The 24292-nt window shown below is 41.2% G+C and overlaps 1 protein-coding gene across 2 annotated transcripts; it reads left to right on the forward strand.

The window, feature by feature from the left end:
- Positions 1-357: 357 nt before the first annotated feature.
- SLC26A2 (solute carrier family 26 member 2) lies at positions 358-23268 on the forward strand. 2 transcript variants are annotated; one of them, XM_059417145.1, is made up of 4 exons: positions 358-603; positions 12318-12495; positions 13549-14285; positions 15686-23268. In XM_059417145.1, the coding sequence occupies exons 3-4, from the start codon at positions 13578-13580 to the stop codon at positions 17201-17203; spliced, it is 2226 nt and encodes a 741-aa protein (XP_059273128.1). In that variant the 5' UTR covers positions 358-603; positions 12318-12495; positions 13549-13577; the 3' UTR covers positions 17204-23268. The 2 variants fall into 2 exon arrangements, with proteins under 2 accessions (XP_059273128.1, XP_059273130.1); XM_059417147.1 differs by having other exon boundaries at positions 13553-14285.
- The last annotated feature ends 1024 nt before the right edge of the window (positions 23269-24292 follow it).

Genomic DNA, 24292 nt, shown 5'->3' on the forward strand with positions numbered 1-24292 from the left:
CCAGCTACAAAGCGGAGGTGGGAAGGAATGGGGTCCCAAGAAATCAGCGATAAAGACCTTGCCCCTCCACCGCAAACGCAGAACACTTAACAGCTCTAGACAGAACGCTTCTGTATTTCTCCTGACACTTTTTCCTCCCTACGCTTTCCGAGTTAGAGTGGAAAACCGGTAATAAGACCTCACAGGCGCAAGCCGAGGAGGACTCGCCCTAAGAAACTGGGACTCGTGGCGGTGCTGCCCGGAGCAGCCAATCGCGAGGAGGAGAGCAGCCAGGGGGCGGTACCCCCGCGGACTGTGCCGCGTCATTGGCTGGCGGCCGCGTCGCTCGCCGGCGGGGCCACGTGACTGCCACCTCCGCAGCGTTTGTAAGGGCTGGGTCTTCCGCACCTCTCGGTCGGTAGCTCCCGGCAGCTCCACGCGGTCCCGCCCGGGCCCCGCCTTTTTCGGGGGCCGGGCGATGGGCGGGGAAGGGGACGCGCGGGTTAAAGGGAGGCCGGTCCCGGACGGGGCTATCCCTGACTGCGCTGGGGTGTCCGCTCAGTCTCGCCACGGCGGAGGACGTGCCGCGAGCCCTCGGTGAGCCGGGAGCCCCCAGACTGAGAGGTGAGCGGAGGGGAGGAGGCGCGAGAAGGGAGGAGGGAGAGGTGCCGGCCTGCGCGCGGTCAGAGGGTCCCTCTTGCGGGCATCTCGGCCTGTGTCGGAGGCGTGGTGGGAGGAAGCGAGGGCGTCGTGGCCAGGCCGTGGTAGGTGGGCGTGCGTTGGGGTTGCACCCTCTGTAAGCACGGGCGATCAACCCCGCCTTCTCCAACCGTGGCGATCCAGACTCTGCTTCTCAGCAAGCCACCTCCTACCCCACACACATCCCGCACCTCCTGTGGTGCTGTTCTGCCGGAGTCCTCATCTAGCCGTCTGGAACCCAGATACTACTGGGAGAAAGACCGAGGAGATTGGAGCCGCCACCACTACCCAGCCTCCCACCCTTGGACGGATGGGGAAACTGAGGCTTGGACACGCAAGAGGACTTCATTATCTTGGTTTTTAAAACCATACACACCTGGTTAAGTACAAATCAGGAACTGTACTTCTTCGAAGACTAAGTTGAAATTCTTTCACTGGATGGATGGGGCCACTGAAGGGACACAGAGGGCCAGATCCTTGCCCGACATTATACAGCAAGTCCTTTGCAGAGCTAGGACATGTACACAGACAGCTCTCCCAAACTCAGAGAATATCCGGCTGGGCCCTTTCTTTGCACAGGTTGGGGACCACGTGAGTTAGAAGCATATAGAACTTAAACTTTCCGGCACCCATTCTAGTTCCTTTTTTCCATTTCCTTATAAAGAGGACCTTCCTGTTCTCTTTATAAAAAATCTGGAACTAATGTGATATCCAATATTGGATTAAGCAGAAATTCTTGTTGTTGAATGTCAAGTGAGTAAGAAACGGAGAGCCAAGCCTGTTGGAAGAAATAAGCCCATTTGTTTTCCTTTCAAGAATCTCCAAGGACAGAGTAGGAGCTGTCGTGTTTTTGAACAAATGCTATGTGCCCAGGCACTGTGTTAAGTACTTGGGTTAGCTTTATACAACTTGCAAGTCAGCCCATTTTATAGGTGAGAAATTGATGCTGGCTAAAATGAAGGTTTTCACCAGTGCCATGTAGTTGTTGAATAGTGTAGCTGAGATCTGAATAGAGATCTGTCTGACTCCAGTAGCTACCCAGTGATTCTCCTAGTGTGGCCCTCACTCCCTGGCTCTGAGTCACCCAGGGTGCAGTCTTGGATCTCATTCCTGAATTTGCCTGAGAATCTGAATTTTAAAAGATCCCTGTATTTGAATATCATTATACTATAATATGCTGCCTCCCCGGGGGAAGATCTAGAGTTTACATATTCCAGGCTTTGGACAGGTCTAGATTAGATCTATGAGGGGTGAGCATTTTGAGCACTGACGTTACCTTTACTGAGCATAAACTGCCAAGCAGATGGTTACCAAACCATCTTGACATGGCTTTTTCTTGACATGGCTTTGTTATGGTGAATGAAGGTGGAGAGAGAGGGGTCACTGCTTTTTCCTTACTCCATAGCTGTTAAGCTATCATTCATCCATTCACTCAAGAAATACTTGTTAAGCACTGGTTAGGTGCTGTACCTGGGTCAAGATATAGGAGATACAGCTGTGAACAAAACAGAGCAAGTTTCTGCCCTCATAAGACAGTTAACCCTGAGTGAATGAATGAATGTATACAGTGCGAGATGGTGAGAAGGGCCATGGAGAAAAATAAAGCAGGGCAGGGATGGGCCCGGGAAGGAGACATGGTGATGGCAGTGGTGCTATTTTAGAAGTTGTGTGTGGGAAGGAACTCATTATGACAGTAGTTGGGCAGAAACCTACAAGAAGCAAGAAGCAGGGGCGCCTGGGTGGCTCAGTGGGTTAAGCCACTGCCTTCGGCTCAGGTCATGATCTCGGGGTCCTGGGATCAAGTCCTGCATGGGGCTCTCTGCTCAGCAGGGGGCCTGCTTCCCTTCCTCTCTCTCTGCCTGCCTCTCTGCCTGCTTGTGATCTCTCTCTGTCAAATAAATAAATAAAATCTTAAAAAAAAAAAAAAGAAGCAAGAAGCAAAGCCATGCACATAGCCCCAAGCAGCATTCCAGTTAGAGGGCCAGCAGAAGTGGATGGAGGTAGGAACCTGCTTGGCATGTTTGACTCTTGGCTGGGGTATGAATTACTCTAACCAAAGTGTAGTTACAGAGGTAAATTTTACATTGTTCCTCCTGATAGAAAAGGAAAATGAAAATGTTACCACTGCGTGGGTGTCATATGAAAGATAAAAGTAATTTTATTATTAATCCTTTACCAAACCTGCTTCAATAATGTGTATATTGCTTCAAGCAGTAAAATTAGTAAATTAGTAAAATTAGTAAGGTTCAGAAATGAGTTGAGCACTTAACCATGAACTGTTGATTTGATCTAGCTCTTAAAGCTTCATAGTAAGGAAACAGATTTGGGGGTAAAGTGGTATTTTAGAAAGGGAGGGAACCCTGGAAATTGGAAAATGAGGGTTGAGAATCTGGTCCTACTGGTTGAGCGAGTGACTGGAGGAAAGGATTCATAATCCCTTCTCAGATTTATTGAGGAGGCAAATGGGAGATGTATATGAAATCTTCTGGAAAGCAGTGAATTACTGTTAAGGAACTATTTAATAGTTTGATCCTTGTTTTACATTAAGTTATTTTCCTCTTGGGTATTTTACTTTTCTGTCTTACATTGGGCTTTATACCAGAAACAGTACGTCATAGCACTTGTGCTACTCGCCTAAGCTTTATGGTGGTTCTACTTTTTGCATCACAGACAAAAGTGAACATTGTTAATTACTGTGATGACTGGGAAATAAGACTTTTTTGTCTTCATTACATTTACTTGAAACTCCACCTTTATTTCAATAAATATAGGTATACCACTGTATACCAATGGGAGGCACTGTATCGGGTCTTGGGTTATGTAGGAATGAGGATGACTTGGTGTTTGCCTTTAAATATGCACTCTAGTTTGAAAGACATGTGACTTTAAGTGCTAAGTAGTTATATGGAATATGTCAGAGTACATAGCCAAAGAAGTTTTAACCCCTTTGTCCTCTGGCATTTGAGGTGGGCTTTAAAGGAGTAGGAAAAGGACCAAGATAGTTGGAGATAGAAGGAACAGGCATTCCAGATGAATGAACAACATGAGCGAAGACCTAGAGAACATAGGATGCTTAATATTTTCAAGGACTGGTGACTAGAACCGTCGTGTTTGGAAGGAAGCAAAAGAAAGGCAGGTTCAGCTCATTTATGGAGAGAAACCTATACTAAACTTTTTAGATTATATGCTGTAGGAGGTGGGGAGCCATTGCAGATTTTTGAAGAGTGTATCCAGATGGTTTGCTCTCATGTTGTTAATGAATTCTGCTTTTGAAGAAGAGGCAGCATACGTGGTGGTTAAAAAATGTTGGTTCCGGGATGTCTGGGTAGCTCAGTTGGTTGGGAATCTGCCTTCGGCTGAGGACATGATCCTGGAGTCCTGGGATCAGAGTCCCAAGTCTGGCTCCTTGCTCGGCAGTGAGCCTGCTTCTCCTTCTGCCTGCCTTCTCCCCTATTTGTGCTCTCTCTTTCTCTCTGAAAAATCAATAAAATCTTAAAAAACAAAAACAATGTTGTTCCCATTAAGTTTTTAAGGCTAAAATATGTCTGTAATTTTCAAGTAGTTGAATGGAAAAAACCCTGAACAGGTATGTTTGCAGAGTGCAAAAGTGCAGATGTAGCAAAACTTTAACAATGGATGAATTGTTAAGTTGTGTAATAGGAAATGTGAATATACCAGTGTTCCATGTATCATTCTTTTAACTTTTCTGAAGATTTGAAAAGTTTCAAAATAAGCAGTCCAGAGACAGAATAGGTGTGAATCAGACAGGCTTTGGTTCCAGGCACCGTACCACTGCTTACAAGCAGTGTGGGTCCTGGGATATTATTTCCAGACTACACAGACCACACCAGTTACAGTCTAGTTAGTTGAGATTTTTCCACATAAGTGAAGAGAGTCTTTTGGTGGAAGACTTGTTCACAGCAATATTACATTAATGTTAAGACTTCTCAAGTTTTCCACAAACTTTAGATCTAGGTTATTTTATATGATTGCTGCTTCTTTCCCCTTCTCTGTCTGCTTTTGGATTATTCGGTATTTTCTGTGATTCTGTTTTTATCTCCTTTGTTGGTTTATTGGCCATAACTCTTTGTGATTAATGGAATTGCATTGGGGTTTATAGTAGAAATCCTTAATTTACCACAGCCTACCTTCAGAGATAGTAAACCATTTCATGTATAGGATAAGAACTTTTTAGTATTATGCTTCCTTTCCTACTTTTGTTTAGGTTAAAATAGATATTAAACATAAAATTGGGGGCGCCTGGGTGGCTCAGTTGGTTAAACGACTGCCTTTGGTTCAGGTCATGATCCCAGGACCCTGGGTTTGAACCCTGCATTGGGTTCCCTGCTCCCTGCTTGTGCTCTCCCACTCTCTGTCAAATAAATAAATAAAATCTTAAAAAAAAAAAAAAAAAAAAAACAACTGGCCATTTTAACCATTTTAAACTTACAGTTCAGTGCATCAAGTATGATTCACAATGTTGTGTAACTATCAGTAGTTGTTACTTTTAAAACTTAAAATAGACTGTAACCATTAAGAAAGAAATCATTCCCTGCAGTCCCTGGTAATCTCTAATCTATTTTCTGTCTCTGTAAATTTGCCTATTGTAGATACCTCATGTACACAGAATCATACAGTGTTTGTCCTCTTGTGCCTGGCTTCTTTCACTTAGCAACACGGGTTCAGAGTTCATCCATGATGTAGATGAAGAGTATCAGAACTACATTCCTTTTTAGTGGCTAAACACTATTCCATTGTATGGCTTGTGCCACAATGTTTATCCTATTATCTGTGGGTGGATACTTTGGTTGTTTCCACCTTTGGGCTGCTGTGAATAATGCTATTATAAACGGGGGGCATACAAATATTTCAGTCCCTGTTTTTAATTGTTTTGGGGGGTGCTTATATCCCTAGGAGTGGAATTGTTGGGTCATATAGTAATTCTCTTTACCTGTTTGAGAAATTACCAGACTGTTTCCCACAGGGGTTGTACCATTTTATATTCCTACCAGCAGTGTATCAATTACCTTTCAGAGAAACAGAACTCAGATTTTAGAAGGCAAAGGTAATTCTTTTTAGACTTTTTTTGGTTAAAATAACTTTTTAAAAATAGAAATCAGTCTGTCCATAACAAAATATTTATTAAATGCCTTCCGTGTGACAGATTTTATGCTAAGTATTGTGAGAGTTTGCAAAAAGTATAAAACATCTCCTTGAACAATTTATAATGTAGTTGAGAAGGTAAAGCATATATTCAGCTCATTCATTGAACATCTAAATAATGGAAATTCAGAGAAAAAGAGATACTATTTATGTGTTAATGACCAACATACTCTCATTTATTTTTCCAGTTAACGCTTCCCTCTTGGGCTTGACATCCCATTTCTTTCTTTTCTTTTCTTTTCTTTCTTTCTTTCTTTCTTTTTTTTTTTTTTTTTAAGATTTTATTTATTTGACAGACAGAGATCACAAGTAGGCAGACAGGCAGGCAGAGGTAGGGAAGAAGGGAAACAGGCTCCCTGCTGAGCAGAGAGCCCAGTGCAGGGCTCAATCCCAGGACCCTGGGATCATGACCTGAACCAAAGGCAGAGGCTTTAACCCACTGAGCCACCCAGGCACCCAACACCCCATTTCTAAGTGCTCACTGGACATCCTCATTTGAACATCTAAGGGAAATGTCAAACCTGTGAAACCTAAAGTCAAACTTTTTGTTGTCTCCTTTCTTTCCACTTCCTCCTCCATGCTCCTAGACATCATTCTTCCTTTTGTGTGTGGTCCACCTCACAATTTGTGTTAGACTTGTCCTTCTCCGTTATTGTCTCTTGTCTAGTTGTACCACCGAAATGTCAAGCCTCTTGCACCCCTGCCCTGCCCTGGAGTTCATGCCTTTGTCAGCCATAGTGCATAGGATGAAGTCCAGGCTTTTTGGGATCAAATGAGAAACTAATCTTTCAGTCTAGTCTTAATCTCCTGCAGCTTCACCCCAGGGATCTGGCATTCTGGGTGATGTTTTCCTGGGCCTTGGATTATCCTGGGACCTTTCACTGGCCTCAGTTTCCTTTCCTTTCTTACTTGCAACTTCTTCACATTGGCCTGCGCCCTATGCTGCACTCTCCGAATATGCCAGACCTCTGTTGATGGCACTTAGACTGTGATAGCTCATCGTTTATCATTGTCTTAACCCTCTGATTGTGTGGAGAAACTGGGGTTCTTATTCATTTTAGCAAGAACTTACTGATCCTTCTGTGCTGAGTTGTTTTTGTTACTGGAAATACTGTATGTGTGAGAAAGACTGTAATAGTTTCTTTAGTTTATAAATACATAGTATAATAGTGCTATGAAGAAATAAAGCCAGGTAAGGGTTTAGAGAAGGATGGGGTGGAGTATTATTTTATTTGGAATGATCAAGGAAGGTCTCTCTAAGGAGATAATACTCCGTTGAGATCTGAAGGATGAGAAAAACCCTGCAAAGATCTAGGGATGATTATTCCAGGCAAAGAGAACTTGAGCAAGTGCAAAGACCCTGGAAAAAGAGTCAAGTTGGCATGTTCCAGAAACAGCAAGAAGGGCAGTAGGAAATGAAGGTAGAGAGGTAGGCAGGGCTCAGATTTCATAGGCAATTAGAGTGGCCCACATAAGATGGTGGAGGGGAGTGAAAAGTGGTTAAATTCCAGGTACTTTGGGCAGTGGGGAGAAGATGGATAGCTATCTGAGATGGAGCAGACAGGACTTGTTGATGGATCATATATAGGATTGGTGGGGTAGGGAAAAGAAAGATTGACCCCTTGGTTTGGGGTCTAGGTTCTGATGCATTGTGTCTATCACAGTGATTAGCTTATAGTAGGTGCTTAGTAAATATTTATGATGTAATGAAGACCAGGACTCCCATAGAAAAGTCAACCTCTAGGAGCTCCCATAGAAAAGTCAACCAATCCAGCATTGGAAGGCTTGTTGACACTAATGAACATTTGTAGAATAAGCAAAGGTTGCAAACCCACAGAACAAAGATGGGTCTGAATTTTCATCTGATGGGGAACAGTCTTTCCTTTTCCTTCAGGAGGCCTGCCCTCTCACAGCATTAGCTTCTCAGTCTAGGGCCTGGAACAGTTTGCCTAGGCTCCAGCCATTTTGGCTGCAGGTACCTGTGAATAGGTTGGAGACGGGTATGGAGCTATGGTCTTCCCTGGATTTGTCTGGCAACAGTGGGTTGGAGGATGGGATGGCACTGTGTAAATGGAGACTCTACCTTAGTTGTACCTGTTTATGGTTTAGTTTTTTCTAAACAACCTTAAGTTCTTTCTTTATTCATAAAAGACAAAAAAGCTAAAATATTAATTGCTTAGTAGGAAAAGAAATATTAGCATAACAGAAGATGTGATAAGATAACATATAATTATTTACCAAATGAGTGATATTTTAAATCCTTCCCAGAAACCTTCATCGACTCTGTACGGCCTGCAGATCAAAGTCTGCCTTTTTTAAGCTGGCATACAGAATCCTCCAGAATCTCTCCCAGGTACCTTCGCAGCTTCCTCTTTAACCAATTTCCCATGTGCGTCTGGTGCTTGAAACATTCTAATTTCTGATTCTTTTCTGCCAATCTCAGAACGATCTTTGAGTTTTCTTCTCCCTCATACATTTTCCAAGTCCTCTTTTACTCTTTCAACTCCGACCCAGACTTTAGAGCCCAGGTGAGACATGAGACAGGTTCTTCGCTTGAAGCCTTTCTAAACGCTTCCAGCTCCTGGAGATTTCTCCCCTGTGCAGATGCTTTGATCATGGTGGTCGGCGGCTTCGGTTTTATGTGGCAGCGAGTGTGGCATATACAGACAGGTCGAGCAAAGCATGACTATGGAGCCATTTTGTTTCAGAGGCTGACTTTACCGCTCTCCTCTGAACATAATTGCCATCTGAAAGGGCATTTCAGTTTCACGAATTGCACAACTGGTATATAAGCACTGTTAGTTAAAATCCTATGCTGTAATTACCAAAAGTAGACATAGTTTTGCTTCTATCCAAATCTTCAAAAGGAAGTTTGCTGACCACTGTTGGGCATATACAGAAGAGGTGTAACCTCTCTTCTAGTCCATTGCTCTAACCTCTCGGTAATTCACATGGATATTGTGCCAGAGCTGCTGGTACCCATCTGGATCAGACCACCTTCTAGGTGGTCACAGCTGTGTGTGTGCTATTGAAGAAGGAAGTTCAGAAATGTCTTTCCTTTTTGTGTTGCCTGAGCTACTACTGTTATTTAATGTATGCATATGTAAATGTATTTTTCAAATGGTTTTTTAAAAAAGATTTTTATTTATTTACTTGACAGAGAGGGAAGGATCACAAGTAGAGCAGCAGGCAGAGAGAGAGGGGGGGAGGCAGGCTCCCTGCTGAACAGAAAGCCCAATGTGGGGCTCGATCCCAGGACCCTGAGATCATGACCTGAACTGAAGGCAGAGGCTTAACCCATTGAGCCACCCAGGTGACCCTCAAATGGTTTTTTTCCCCACTTCGGATTCCTGCAAAGTAATGTGGAAAGCTTGAATGTTTTCCTCTTGAACCTTTCCTCTTCTCACTCTCAGTGATCAGTGTTATTAGAGGGAGAAACTAGCCTAGATGTTACAGTAGAATCATGTTTTGTTAAACTTAATGGAATGTATAGTTTGTATTTCAACCTCCTTAAAATGGATGTCTGGCTATAAGCTCTATTCCAAGGATAAACACTGTCATTTCTTAATGTTCACGGAGCAATTGATGAATACTATAATTGAAAGCAGTAATTGTCTTGGGGAAGTGAGAGGATTTTTGTGCAAAAAGGGGTATTTGAAAAATATGTTCCTGAGTAGATATTTCCACTTGAAAATAAATATTGCTTTGCATCCTCCTTTTTTCTGTATTTGAGTTATTTGCTTAGCCAATGTTGTAGTTCCTATTTTAGAAAGCATATTCCTGGACATTTTGGAGGATAGAAAGACTACTTAGAGTGGAGCTTGTTCCCAAGGAGCTTAGTTTATATGAAAGTCATACCTACAATTTAGTTTAAGGCAATTTTTTTTTTTTTTAAGATTTTTTATTTTATTTATTTGTCATAGAGAGAGAAGCGAGAGCAAGCACAGGCAGACAGAGTGGCAGGCAGAGGCAGAGGGAGAAGCAGGCTCCCTGCCAAGCAAGGAGCCCGATGTGGGACTCGATCCCAGGACGCTGGGATCATGACCTGAGCCGAAGGCAGCTGCTTAACCAACTGAGCCACCCAGGCGTCCCTTAAGGCAATTTTTAATGTAGTTTTATGTTGCTTTGGGTTTTAAAATAGTGTGAAAGGGAAAAAATATGTAGTGTTGAGAATTTTAGGAGGTGAGTAGGACAGATGATGGAAACTATAGATGGCTTTTAGATTCAGACTGATGGCTGTTATCAGTTCCACTTCTAGGACTGTTTGTGAACGAATACCTAAATTTTTGAGAGCTAGAGATGAAAAGGACCGTGGCCAAGATTATAGTGAATGGAGAGTAGGGTACAAGTTTGTAGTTACCAGTGCTAGGGAGCAGGTAGGTGAAAGTGGGATGTGTAGGGTAGCTGAATTCTAATGTGTTTGGAAGTATCTGAGGTTAGAGAAAGCTAATTAGATAGGTGGTAGGAATAGCACCATGCTCAAAAAGAGCTATGCTTAGAGTCCTAAAATCTAGATTTTGTTACCCGGCTCAGTCATTTACAAGCTAAATAAATTACTACATTAGGAAAGTCCTTTCACTTTTATAATCTACCTATATTCAAAGTGGATCTCTTGGGGTGCCTGGGTGGCTCAGTTGGTGAAGTGACTGACTCATGATTTTGGCTCAAGTCGCGATGTCAGGGTCATGATATCTAGCCCTGTGTCAGGCTCTATGCCTTTCGTGGAACCTGCTTAAGATTCTCTCTCTCGGGGCGCCTGGGTGGCTCAGTGGGTTAAAGCCTCTGCCTTCGGCTCAGGTCATGATCTCAGGGTCCTGGGATCGAGTCCCGCATCGGGCTCTCTGCTCAGCGGGGAGCCTGCTTCCTCCTCTCTCTCTCTCTGCCTGCCTCTCTGCCTGCTTGTGATCTCTCTCTCTGTCAAATCAATAAATAAAATATTAAAAAAAAAAAAAAAGATTCTCTCTCTCCCTCTGGCTCTCCCTCGTCCTTCCCCTCATGCTCTCTCAAAAATAAGTAAGTAAGCAAATAAATAAATAAATATTGGGCTTCTTATAGATAGCATATAGTTGGGTTTTATTTATTAAATTTAACCTAAAACTCACTACCTTTTAACTGACATGTTTAGACTTTTCACAGTTGTAATTATTTTTGTTTGTTTTAAATTCTACCATCTTGCAAGCTGTTCCCATTGTGTTCCACCTACTTTTGGTTCTTTTTTTCCTCTTTCTTTGCTTTCTTTTGGATTGAAAAATTTTTATGATCCTGTTTTCTCTCTACAGTTGTCGTATTATTTGTATTTTTAAAAAATTAGTGGTTACTCTTGGGTTTACAATATACATCTATTATCAGAGCCTACCTTCAAATAATAGTTTATCACTTCATATCTAGTTTAAGACCTTACAACTCCCAATTCCTCCACCCATTTTTTGTGCTATTTTTATATAGTTTATACAATTTTACATTTATATATTTTATTTTGCATATGCAAAATGCATTCCTGTTGTTACTTAGAGGTTTATCTTTTAGAGCAATTAAAGATATTATAAATTTTAAAATGGATTTTATTTTATTTTCATGTGTTCTGTTCCTGGACTTTATTTCTTTCATTTCTTTGTTGTGTATTGTGTGGATCTATTTCTGTCTGATATATGTAAATACGGTAGCACTGGTCTACTGGAAGTTCTCTTAGTATTTGTCTGAGAAAGTTTTTATTTCTCCATCTCTTAAGATATTCTCTCTGGTTATAGAATTGTTGACAGCTGTTTTTCTGTGATAAAGGCATTACCCCGTTATCTTCTGATGTTTCAAATGAGAAATCAGTTATAATTTTTGTCTTTGTTCCTGTGCATTTTAATTTGGCTGTCTCAGATGTTATCTTTGTCTTCAGGATTTTATCTTTGCTTTTAGCAGCTTGAGTATGATATGTGTAGGTGTGGGATTTTGTTTTATTTTTGTTTCTAAATTTGTTGTTTTTGGTATTCTCTGAGATTCTTGGATCTATAGTTTGGTGTCTGTCTTTAATTTTGGAAAATTCTTGGCTACTGTGTCTTCAGATATTTTTTTCTGCTCATTCTTTGTCCTCTTCTTTTGGGATTCCAATTATACATAAGTTAGATTGCTTAATATGTCCCATAGCTCTTGGATATTCTCTTACATTATTATTATTTTTTTTTTTAATTCTGTTTTTTTCCTTTCTTTTTCAGTTTGGGTAATTTCTTTTGACTGGTCCTTGATTTCATGGATTCTTTCTTTGACTCTGTCAAATATGTTGATGACCCTGTCAAAGGCATTCATTCTTCATGCATTAACTGTGTTTTTCACTTTTAGTATTTCAATTCAATTCTTTTTTACAGTTTCCATCACTCTGTTGCATTTTCTAGTATTAATTTTTATCTTTTTCCTTCCCAGATAGCAGCCATGTCAGGCAAGATTAAGATTTTGTTGGTTTTTTCTTATGCCTCTTTTGCGTATCTTAGGTTTGGAAAAGCCTTTTGACCCAGGAATCACCAAGAGCTGTTCCAAAATAGAAGGACATAAGAAAAGTACTCAAACTAGGTTGGCCTGAGTAGGAAGTAAGAAGAGAGTTATAGACGGGTTGCATTGAGGAATGAAGAGCTGCTGTGTGTATTCATAAATCTGATTGACTTGCTCAGGGTAAGTGGTCATCTAAATCTGTTCTTTTCTTCTTTATAACTTAATAAGATCATAAAGTAACTATTATTTCACTCTCGTTAAATGGGATGACCAGCTATAGCCCCTTCATCCAAACAAAATTAATGTGTGTTATTTTTACAGTAAAGGGTGTTTTTTTCTGTCAATTCCAAAACAGGAAATTTTCCGAGTCTTCCATCTAATATATTTTAATCTCTGTTTGGCCACAGTCATAAAATTGTATATTCATTTGTCCTTTGATTCATTCAAATATGTTGTAAGTCTCCTGTCTCAGAGTTGTACATTTGTTGGTAATTACAGCAGTGAACAAGATATCCTTTCCTCCAGGAACTGGAGAGACTCTTACTTAACTAACACAAAAGTGTGATTAGTACTATTATGAAGCTGCAAAATGCTATGGGATACAGAGAGTATAGTGATTCACTTGGGCTAGGGGACTGGTCATTGCTTTGTATAAGAGGTAGTATTTTAACTGGGTATAAAAATGATTAGAACCTTGATGGTCAGAGAGGTTGCTCGCCATTCAAGCTAAGCAAACAGCTAACACAAAGACATTCACTTGTGAAGTATCTGGTAAGCAGTTTATGGTCTATTACAAGAAAAGGACCATCTTAGTTTCAGGGACTTGCAGGTAGCAGTGAAGGTTTGAGACTAGATCCTGTTTTGTGGTATACCAGGGAGTGAAAAACTTGGAACGAAGACAGTGATAGTGGGAGGGGACAGGCCATCCTGATACCTTTTCTGGAGGGGAAAACTGCAAGGGGAGCCAGGCAGAGATGGAGAGGAATTCTTGATAGTTTATACTTTGGGAAGTCCTATACCTAATGACTTATTTGCTTTGACTTGGCTGGTTTTGGTCTGGTTTTGTTCTTGTTTTCCCTGACCAAGACATACGAGGCTCAAGTAAAGAAAGTGAATCTGATACTTGCCCCCAAACTGAACTTCCTCTTTACTCTCACAAAAGACAAATAGAACTGTTAAAATGTGTGAGCACTGAGAATTACTTAATCCATTAATTCTGGTGTTTTCTTCAAGGTAGAAGGCTGAAGCGTCTATCTCCAGAAATGTCTTTGGAAAGGAAAGAGCAAAATGATCTGTCACCCAAGAATTCAGTTGAAGAAAACCAGCAAAACCTTTCTCTATCTGATATGCATCTGGAGCTCGAAAGGGGCTCATGTACTGCCTTGAAGCAATTTGAAGCAAGTGATCAAAGCACACCTTACCATAGGATCCACATGGAGCCTCAAGAGAAGTCAACTACTGACTTCAAGCAATTCGTCATTAAAAAACTGCACAAGAGTTGCCAGTGTAGTTCAACCAGAGCCAAAAATATGATTTTGGGTTTCCTTCCTGTTTTGCAGTGGCTCCCAAAATATGATCTGAAGAAAAACATTTTAGGGGATGTGATGTCTGGCTTGATCGTGGGCATCCTATTAGTGCCCCAGTCCATTGCTTACTCCCTGTTGGCTGGCCAAGAACCTATCTATGGGCTGTATACCTCTTTTTTTGCCAGCATCATTTATTTCTTATTGGGTACCTCCCGTCACATCTCTGTGGGCATTTTTGGAATATTGTGCCTTATGATAGGTGAGGTAGTTGACCGAGAACTACTCAAAGCCGGCTATGACACTGCTGAGGGCATGCCTTCTCATTTCGGGATGGTTTCAAATGGGAGCGAGCTGTTAAACCAGACATTGGACTGGATGTGTGACAGAAGCTGCTACGCGATCGCGATCGGCAGCACGGTGACCTTCCTGGCTGGAGTTTACCAGGTAAGAAACCGTGGCATGAGTCGTTCTTTCTAGCAAAAGCAGTCCCTGTACTTGAAATCTCAGATCTCTCAGGGGTCTCAGAGAGTGTAATAATTAAAGCTGTCATTCATTGAATGCTCAGGACATGTGAGGGATAGAGCCCAAATTCAAGCCCCGGTTTGACTCCGCAGGTAAGATAAGGCTGCTTCTCTTCTCTCAACCTTAGGCAGCCTCTTAACCAAGGAATTTCAGTCAGCCAGATTGTCATTATCTGGTTGTAAAAACGTTGACCAGCTAGGAACCTCAGATCACTCAGGACAACTCCGTCATTTTACATGTTGAAAAATGCTGGGTTTGCTTGTGATGATGTGTGGTTGCTTATCAGCAGAGTCAGCATGAACAAACCAGGAGGAGGGTAACAGGCTACAGGTTGGCAAAGGGAGGAGGGCAGGTGGTTTCAAATTGTAGATGCCCCACCTTTAGATTTGTTGCTCTGGTGAGTGATTCTCACCAAAGATGGCAATTTTCTTGGACTTCTGGGGAACAATTGAGAACCACCATTTCGTATTATTAGCCAGAAGAAAGGATTAGAAAATTAGATTCTCTTCGGGTCTCCCATAGAATCTGCTAAGCGACCATTATCATCCTGCCCCTGTCTTTTGGCCTCCAGGCATCAATGCCAGCATTAAACCTCTTCTCCATTATAGGCATTTGGTTCCAGTGTGGACTGGGGGAGGGAGAGTAGCTCCTTTCATGTGGTATTCAGTGAAGAGGAGAGGCAGAAGCGGGTGACGGGCAGAAGAGTGGGGGGCTCTGTGGGCTCTGTTTGCTTTTTTATTATTATGTCTCACCAGTGAGAATAGGCTCAGTAGAATTCTGAGGAATTGTTGGGAAGAGGAAAAAATAAAGAAATGAAAAAGTTTTGTCTTTGAGGATGCAGATTTGGTATGGGAGGCAATTTGGCACCAGCACATACACACTGAATGAGAAGAGTTTCTCAGAGAAGAGTAAAACTTCACTTTTATAGTACTGATTCGTAATTTACTGAAAACACATGGGTTTTTTAATTAGGAGAATTTTTCCAGGTTGAGTTTTTATAATTTCCTGTGGATCTTTAAGAATTTTTTCTTTTCCAAAGAGGTCTGAACTTTATTCATGCTTAAGACACATTGAAGAAGAAGGTAGTAATCTTCAGTTCTTGTCTCATGCGGGCTGAGTAACAGTGTGACTTTGGGCTAGTTTCTTAGCCCTCTGCGTGTCAGTAGAACGAGAGGACTGATGTACAGTTGAATTTTTTCCTACCTCTGACATTTTGTGATGCTGCAGGTACATCTCCATGCAAAGCAATGCCAGGGTATTTATTTAGAGGGTTTAGAGCTCTTTTCCACTTATATTTAACACTTATATATCCTTCCTTCCAGGTAGCGATGGGCTTCTTCCAAGTGGGCTTTGTTTCTGTCTACCTCTCAGACGCCTTGCTGAGTGGATTTGTCACTGGTGCCTCCTTCACTATTCTTACGTCTCAGGCCAAGTATCTCCTTGGGCTCAGCCTTCCTCGGAGTAGTGGTGTGGGCTCGCTCATCACCACTTGGATACAAATCTTCAGAAACATCCATAAGACCAATCTCTGTGATCTCATCACCAGCCTTTTGTGCCTTTTGGTTCTCTTGCCAACCAAAGAACTCAATGAGCACTTCAAGTCCAAGCTTAAGGCACCAGTTCCAACTGAACTCATTGTCGTTGTGGCAGCCACATTAGCCTCTCATTTTGGAAAACTAAATGAGAAATACAATACCAGTATTGCTGGGTCTATTCCCACAGGGTTCATGCCACCAAAAGCACCCGACTGGAACCTAATTCCTAGTTTGGCTGTAGATGCAATAGCTATTTCAATCATTGGTTTTGCTATCACTGTATCACTTTCTGAGATGTTTGCCAAGAAACATGGCTACACGGTCAAAGCCAATCAGGAGATGTATGCCATTGGCTTTTGCAATATCATCCCTTCCTTCTTCCACTGCTTTACTACTAGTGCAGCTCTTGCAAAGACCTTGGTTAAAGAATCAACAGGCTGCCAAACTCAGCTTTCTGGTGTGGTGACAGCCTTGGTTCTTCTCTTGGTCCTCCTGGTAATAGCTCCTTTATTCTATTCCCTTCAGAAAAGTGTCCTTGGTGTAATCACCATTGTAAATCTCCGGGGAGCCCTGCTTAAATTTAAGGATCTGCCCAAGATGTGGAAGGTTAGCAGAATGGATACAGTTATCTGGTTTGTTACCATGCTGTCCTCTGCACTGATAAGTACTGAAATAGGCCTGCTTACTGGGGTTTGTTTTTCTATGTTTTGTGTCATTCTCCGCACTCAGAAGCCAAAGACTTCATTGCTCGGTTTGGTGGAAGAGTCTGAAATCTTTGAATCCATGTCTGCTTACAAGAATCTTCAGACTAAGCCAGGCATCAAGATATTCCGTTTTGTAGCCCCTCTCTACTACATAAACAAAGAATGTTTTAAATCCGCTTTATACAAAAAGACTCTCAACCCAGTCTTAGTAAAGGCCGCTCGGAAGAAGGCCGCAAAGAAAAAGATCATGAAGGAGACAGTGATTCTCAGTGGAATCCAGGACGAAGTTTCCATGCAACTTTCCCTTGATCCCTTGGACCTTCATACCATAGTGATTGACTGTAGCGCAATACAGTTTTTAGATACAGCAGGGATCCATACACTGAAAGAAGTTCGTAGAGATTATGAAGCCATTGGCATCCAGGTTCTACTGGCTCAATGCAATTCCTCTGTGAGGGATTCCCTGGCCTGTGGAGAGTATTTCAAAGAGGAAGAAGAAAATCTCCTCTTTTATAGTGTGTATGAAGCAATGGCCTTTGCAGAATATCAGAATCAGAAAGGAGTATGTATTTCCAATGGTCTGAGCCTTTCCAGTGATTGAGAATGTAGATGGAAAGAAGAATGATGTCTAGCCAATAGGTTAAGGTTTGAAGAATGTAACATTTTGTAGTTCCACAGTGGAAACTGTTGCACTTGAAATTTTTACCTGGGGCACTTGGGTGGTTCTGTCGGTTAATCGTCTGCCTTCGGCTCAGGTCATTATCCCAGGGTCCTGGACAGTTAAGCATCTGCCTTTGGCTCAGGTCATGATCCCAGGGTCCTGGCATTGAGCCCCACAATGGGCTCCCTGCTCAGTGGGGAGCCTGCTTCTCCCTCTCCCTCTCTGTGTGCACCCTCGCGTGCGTGTGTGCACGCTCTCAAATAAATAAATATTCTTTAAAAAAGAAAGTTTCACCTGTTTGTTAGACATTATTCCTTTGATGCTGATGGCCTCTGTAGATAGACATATGTGGCGAAGTTTATGGTTGGGCAGAATCACAAAGAAGTAAATAATGTGGTTTCAGGCTTCCTTGCAGATATGAGGCATTCTTGGAATTACATAAATATTGAACTGTAAACTAGCCCTCAAACTCAATTACCATGCTATTGTAGAAGATAAGCGTCTGGACTCTTCCTTCAGCATCAGGAGGTAAAGCTGACATTGACGTGGGAAGTGCTGGCACCCACTTGATGTGACTCTTTGGAGAGGGAGTAGAAGGGGGGACAAGGAAACAGTGTTGTGCCTGCCCTGATACCAGCAGGTCAGGAGACTTCTGGGGCAAAGGGTTTATTCTTACTTGTACTTCTCTCTTCCCAGTCTTGGCTCCCTGGACATCAGTAGCATCTCTGGCTTGGTGTAGGAGAGCACCATTCCTTAAGGCAGGGAACCACAGGCACAGTCTTATTAGGGGTTTGGGGGCTGGGCAAGCTTGTGAAATCCTACCAGCTGGCCTCATGTTACTTAGAGCATTCTTCATGATACATTGGATGTTTTTAATCTTGCCTGTTTATTTAGGGTAAGTACGCAAGTGAAGAGCTCTTCTTTTTAATCAGCCAGAATAATAGGAATCCTCCCTGTCTTTTCTGTGATCTCAGTATTTCCCCGTTTCTGAGTATTTCTCCATCATTAAGCTCTTTGGTAGCTTTCATTCACTTAGTGTTTCTCATGGAACCTGTCTTACAGTGCTGTGGATTACCAGCGACAAGCTTGCCAGGTTAAGAGGCAGAACGCTGACTCCACAATTCTAGACAGCCATTTTAAATGAGCCTGAGGCCACTGTTAAGGATGGATTGAAAAAAGGAATGATTGATGGTTTCCTTTAAGATTTGTTTACTTAGCAGTGAATTTTTTTTCCCTTCCCATGGCATTTTAGCAAGGGTCCCTGGGGATTGACAGGCTTCTTCAAATAGAAGGTAACTATTCATCTTTACTCTTGCAGGAATATTTTATTGTAACCAATGGAAAGGAGTGCATGGAAGTGATAAGATGCTTCCAAAAGAACATCAATAATTAATTGGTAGATGTTTTACTGAAAACAAAGCTAATGCTTACTGCCATGCACCTTATTGATGTACAATAAATATGGACGACAGTGGCAGCTTTTAACTCTCTGGGTTACCTAAAACTATTATGCAGGAGGATTTAGAAACATCATATTCATACATCCCATCTTCTTTGTATATTATTTATGACAGTTGGCCACAGGTTATGGCTACAGGAATAGTTCCTTCTTAAAAGCAAGAATGTCGGACATTAAAATCTTATCATTCTGTATGTGGACCTTGATAGACAAAAAAAAAAAAAAAAAACCCAGGTTTTCCAAAGTTAGGACTAGGAGACTAATGTATGTGAGTTTGAAACATTTAGCCACACTAATACAAGCAAAATAATAATTACAGAAATGCAAATCATTTTTTAACCTACTACATTCTAAACAACTTAAATATTTATGAGAAGCAAACCCTATGTGTAGGGCATCTGTTGGAGTGGGACACATTTAAACATATTTATCTTCTTTGTTGGCTCCAAAAACTCCCAAGTGTTGCTATTCTATGGGTAGAACTCTGCTCATCTGTTTACATGGAAAATGCCTTTCTATTATTAAAACAAAGTTATTTCTCAAAAAAAAAAAAAAAGCAGATTTCTGTCTTGGAAGTGACTGACTTCATGGTTAAATATACTAAGTACTAAATTTTGACATCCTTTTAGAACTGAAGTCTAGAATTTCAGAAATATTAACTGCTATTTGTTATTTGTGGGTTTTTCCTACCTTTTGTTGGGTTTTAGCCACTACTTGCCCTTTCTATCCAGTTTTAGGAATAGTAATAGTGAAATCACAGTGTCTTGGTTAGATGTTTGTTTTTAATCCCTCTTAACTACCCTGCCAAACCAGGTTTGAATCCAGACCATTACAGATGTCTAATGCCATGTGAGAGAGAGTAAATGAGTACATGTTCAAGATAACCCCATAATTTAGCAAACACTAGCACAGAAAAAAAAAAAAAAAAGTGTCCAAACAATCTGGAAAATGCCTTGGAATGGAGGAACAGGATCTGACTTTGACCTGACTTCTCTGTCCATATGAGGATATAAACAATTCTGGAAGTTCATGCGATTAGCAGATTCTTTTTTTTTTTTTTTTAAAGATTTTTATTTTATTTATTTGACAGAGAGAAAGCACAAGTAGGCAGAGAGGCAGGCAGAGAGAGAGAGAGAGGAAAGCAGGCTCTCTGCTCAGCAGAGAGCCCGATGCGGGACTCGATCCTAGGACCCTGAGATCATGACCTGAGCCAAAGGCAGCGGCTTAACCCACTGAGCCACCCAGGTGCCCCGATTAGCAGATTCTTGAATTGTGTTCTGGTTTGTTCCTCTTTGGCCCAAGGAAGCAAACAAGAATCTACTTTTGGCATCCACTTGTAAACACATTGAAGATTTCACTAGAATTTATCTCACTTCTCTGCTTGGGTTGAGGCCCTTCTAAACTGACATACTTTTGATTGCTAGTATTTAAAGAAATCAAATCTGAAACCAAAATCTAACTCACCATCAAAACCATTATTTCCATTTTTTTTTCTTGCCCGAGGCTTGGACTTTAGTTAATAGCTGATACTTTACACACTTTATGGATACAAAAATATCTTGCTTACCCTAAACTTTAGAGTCTAAAGGAAGCATTTTCTCATTGCTTATTAACAAATATATAAAATTCCAAATATCTTTAAGTGGTTATTTAATTGAAATGTAGTATCTACGTTCTTGATGGTTAAAACTCTGAGAGCCAGAAGGGTGGGGTATGCCAGGGCACACAAAGAGAAAGGATAACATTCAAGAGGAGTGAAAGGAATACACCATTGAAAAAGCCTCTGACCAAATGGGGGAGAAACGAGAGGGACCCACTTGAGTAGGATCCAATCCCCAGAGCCTCACACAGCAGTAGGGAGAGGAAGAATAGGAGCCACACCTTAATTTGACAGCAGAGTCAGAATTGGGTTCTGTTTCTAGAAAGGGAGGGCAGATTCACCAAAGCTGAAGGAGCTGAAGAGCATGTGGTACCCCAGGGCTGGGGCAAAGTTGCAACTGACCTACTCTGGAGCATAGACTGAGGGACTAGCCTACGATGGTGGTAAAAGTAACAAATGTCTAGTTGAGAAAAAAAAATTTTTTTTTTTTGAGTGGGACCAAAGGAAAAGAAATCTGAATAGTTCAACTTAGCTTTTGAACAATTGTCATTGAGGGGTGCCTGGGTGGGTTAAATAAAGCCTCTGCCTTCCGCAGGTCCTGATCCTGCTTAGCAAGGAGCCTGCTTCCCTTCCTCTCTCTGCCTGCTGCTCTGCCTACCTATGATCTCTGTCTGTCAAATAAATAAATAAAATCTTAAAAAAAGAAAAAACAATAGTAGTCATCGAAACCCAAATTTGGGTAAATTTCCAGTATGATAAATGGTGATCTTTAAACACGTATCAAGATGTTAGATGAGTTCATTAGACTACTTTAATGCTAATGAATATGTTTCAACGAACAGTTACTCTCTGCAGGCATACTTTCCTAACAGTTTGTCTCTGAAGAACACATTGCCTGGGTGTTAGCCCTGCTCTTAATACAAATGTGAGAAAAACGCAGTGTATTTCTTGGGAACTTAAATGGAGTCTGGAAGTTACGATGATAAATTTGAGCTCTGGGATCTTTGTTAATGTTATTAAGGAATTGTTTTCCTCTCTGTATTGCGACAGATGAGCTACAGGTTCCTTCTGCACCCATGTAGATAACAACTCAATACTTGCTGAGACCCGCGCAAGGGTCTAGAGCCCTGGGCCGGGCCCTGGGACTGTGGTACTCAGTCTAGTAGGTGGGCTATACAGTAACTCTCCTAGGTAGCACTTGGGGCATTTGGAGATTCTTTATGGAGGGGCTAAGCTGAGCCTGGACCGAGGTCTGAATAGGAGACTGGCAACTGAGGCAAAGAAGGAGGCATGGGTGCTCCTGGTCTCTTCAGGGAATGATTCCACAGTGAAATGGCAAAAACCCACTCAGCAGGGTTTAGGCTTTGTTTCGTTTTTCTGTTCTTGGAGGTTTCTCTCTTTTTCCCTCTGTTTTCTTTATCTCTTCTAGTGATGCCTTAATTTAAAGCTGGGTTTTCAAAACTGCGAGGAGGAGGAAATTAGATCCAGAAGGCTTTTAGGCATTGAACTAATTTGGATTTTTTTCTTTTGTATTAAGATTTCATTAGATAATCAAGATTGGAATCATCAAGTGTTAATACAAGAATGAAAAGTATAATGGAGGGTGCCTGGGTGGCTCAGTCAGTTAAGTGTCTGCCTTTGGCTCAGGTCACGATCTCAGGGTCCTGGGATCCAGCCCTGTATGAACCCTGTGTCGTGCTGCCTGCTCAGTGGAGAGTCTGCTTTTCCCTCTCCTTCTGCCTCTCCCTCTGCTCATGCTCTCTCTGAAATAAATAAAATCCTTAAAAAAAAAAAAAAAGTGAAAACTATAAAGGAACATGCCAAAATAATAAGCCTACTGCTTTATCATAGCTTGTTATTATTAACGTGAAATAATGTTGAAACATTGTAAGTTAAAGGTACATTTTAGTTTTTTAAAAAAATGTTAGTAACTTTAGTGAAGGAGAATTTAGATGTGGGAGTAGGGGAAGATTTATTTTTATAAGGTAATTTTTATCCTGACAAGGACTATTATTTTTAAAAGTGTTTTGCACCTAACATTTTTTAAGTAAACATGTTACAGTTGGAAAAGTTAAATAAGCAATATACTAAAGAGTGGATTTTTTTAGGTATGTATTCTATTTTTCTGTTCATGATATAAAATGTGGACAAATTGAGTTATGAAAACTAAAATAATGAAGGACACTAAATGCCTTTTGAGATACCATGTTTGTAAGCCTACAGTGGAAACTTGTACCTTTGTTAGACTTGAATTATGGCTCTGAAAAAGGCCAGGTAATTATAATCTTATTATAAAATACCAATGACAAGATTTTCTAACTGAAGGCTTTTTAGTTGGCAAATAGACAAGCATCCTTAGCCAGAAAGGGTTTTTAACTGCAGCTTTAATGAACTTACTTTAGGGAAGTTCTCTGCCCTTCTTCCTCATCCCCATCCCTAAAATAATAAGATACTGGGAATCAGATCAGTTAGGAAATTACTATTTGAGTTCTGATGCTGCTGTGATTTCTCAAAAATCAGTGGGAACAAACCAATCCATATAAAATACTATGTTTTTTTGGTCTCCTTTGCAATTTTATATACAAATCAAGACAGATGAATGAACATAAATTCTCAGTTTTGTCTATTCCCTCAAAAAGTAAACTGCTCCTTTAAAAAAATTATTCACAGCTAATAACCTTTAGGAACATGTTTTATACCACATAACTCTTTTTTAATTAAAGCAAGTGCCTTGATGCCATTCCATATAAATCAGGCTTAACCTATGGGATTGGGATGAGTTGATGGGTTGCAGCCTGTTGTGGGAGGTGGGGATAGGGGTTGGTTAATAGCAACTGTTTTTCTTTTGGGAGCATATATTCATGTTTATTATGTAAGATACTATATGTGTTGAGATCTAGAGGTGTCATTTCATTTCTGATAATAAACTGTTATGCTAATAAAATACTACTCTGTGTCTAAATTATTTAAGTACAACTAAGAAATGCACGTAGGTTACCAGTGAGCTTTGGAATACCATTGCTTTACATTTGGAGAGTGATTCAGTCATTAATTTTTCCCAACTATAACAAGAGGATCTGTCCTTATAGAAGGACATAATGCATAAAGAAATGCATTTCTTTCTTTTTTTTTGCTTTGTTGTCCTGAGTGAGTACATTAATCCTTCAGGAACTCAATTTTTTCATCAATGAAGTGGGGAGGAGCACAAGATTGCTTGAGGACCTGTCCAGTTCTCATGTTGCATGACTACTATTCTGTACGTTTTGGGAATCAGAAAACCCCAAACTGGCTCATGTTTTACTACTCCTAACTCTGAATTTTGGTAAGTGAATTTTGAGCCATCTTTTCGCCATCAGTAAGTTGAAGCTGCCACCTTGTACGCAGGTAAAGGAGTTGGACTAAATGGTCTTCGAAGGGCCCTTCGAATTTTACCATCCTGTATACTCACCATGTGTGCACACAGCACGTGGGACCCGGAGCCGTGTGCGGTGCCTCAACACACTCATTCTCTGGCATCTCTCCAGCTACCTTGGAGGGCTCTGCTTCCCCATCTCCTTTCAGTGCTTGTGTCCTTGGCCTCTTCTCTCCTCATTTAGCACCATTGCTTAAGCTTTGGATTTTCAGATCTGATTGAGCCTGATGAAAGTATGGCTTTTCTTGGAGAAGTAACACATTTGTATGTATACACACACACGATTTATATAGAGGCTGGTTCATGGCCCCCCATGTCATGAATACTTTGCATTATAAGCTTTCTCCAGATGACTACATCCATGGCCTCAATTGATTTGTTATCTGTGTGCTGATGGCAGCCAAACATGATTTCTAGCCTCTCTAGAACACCAGCCAGCATATCTGTCTGTACATAAATCTCCAGAGCTGTCCAGTAACAGCTGGATGCCCAGAAGCACCTCACATAGAATACAAACTCATCTTCTCTTCCCCTGTTAACGCCATCTTGATCATGGCA

The sequence above is a fragment of the Mustela nigripes genome, chromosome 12 (assembly GCF_022355385.1).
Source record: "Mustela nigripes isolate SB6536 chromosome 12, MUSNIG.SB6536, whole genome shotgun sequence".
Taxonomy (NCBI): Eukaryota; Metazoa; Chordata; class Mammalia; order Carnivora; family Mustelidae; genus Mustela; species Mustela nigripes.

Coding starts and splice junctions, on each gene's coding strand:
- SLC26A2 (XM_059417145.1), top strand. CDS start 13,578: ATGTCTTTGGAAAGGAAAGAGCAAAATGATCTGTCACCCAAGAATTCA. Junction 14,286..15,685: donor TCCTGGCTGGAGTTTACCAG/GTAAGAAACCGT, acceptor CCTTCCTTCCAG/GTAGCGATGGGCTTCTTCCA.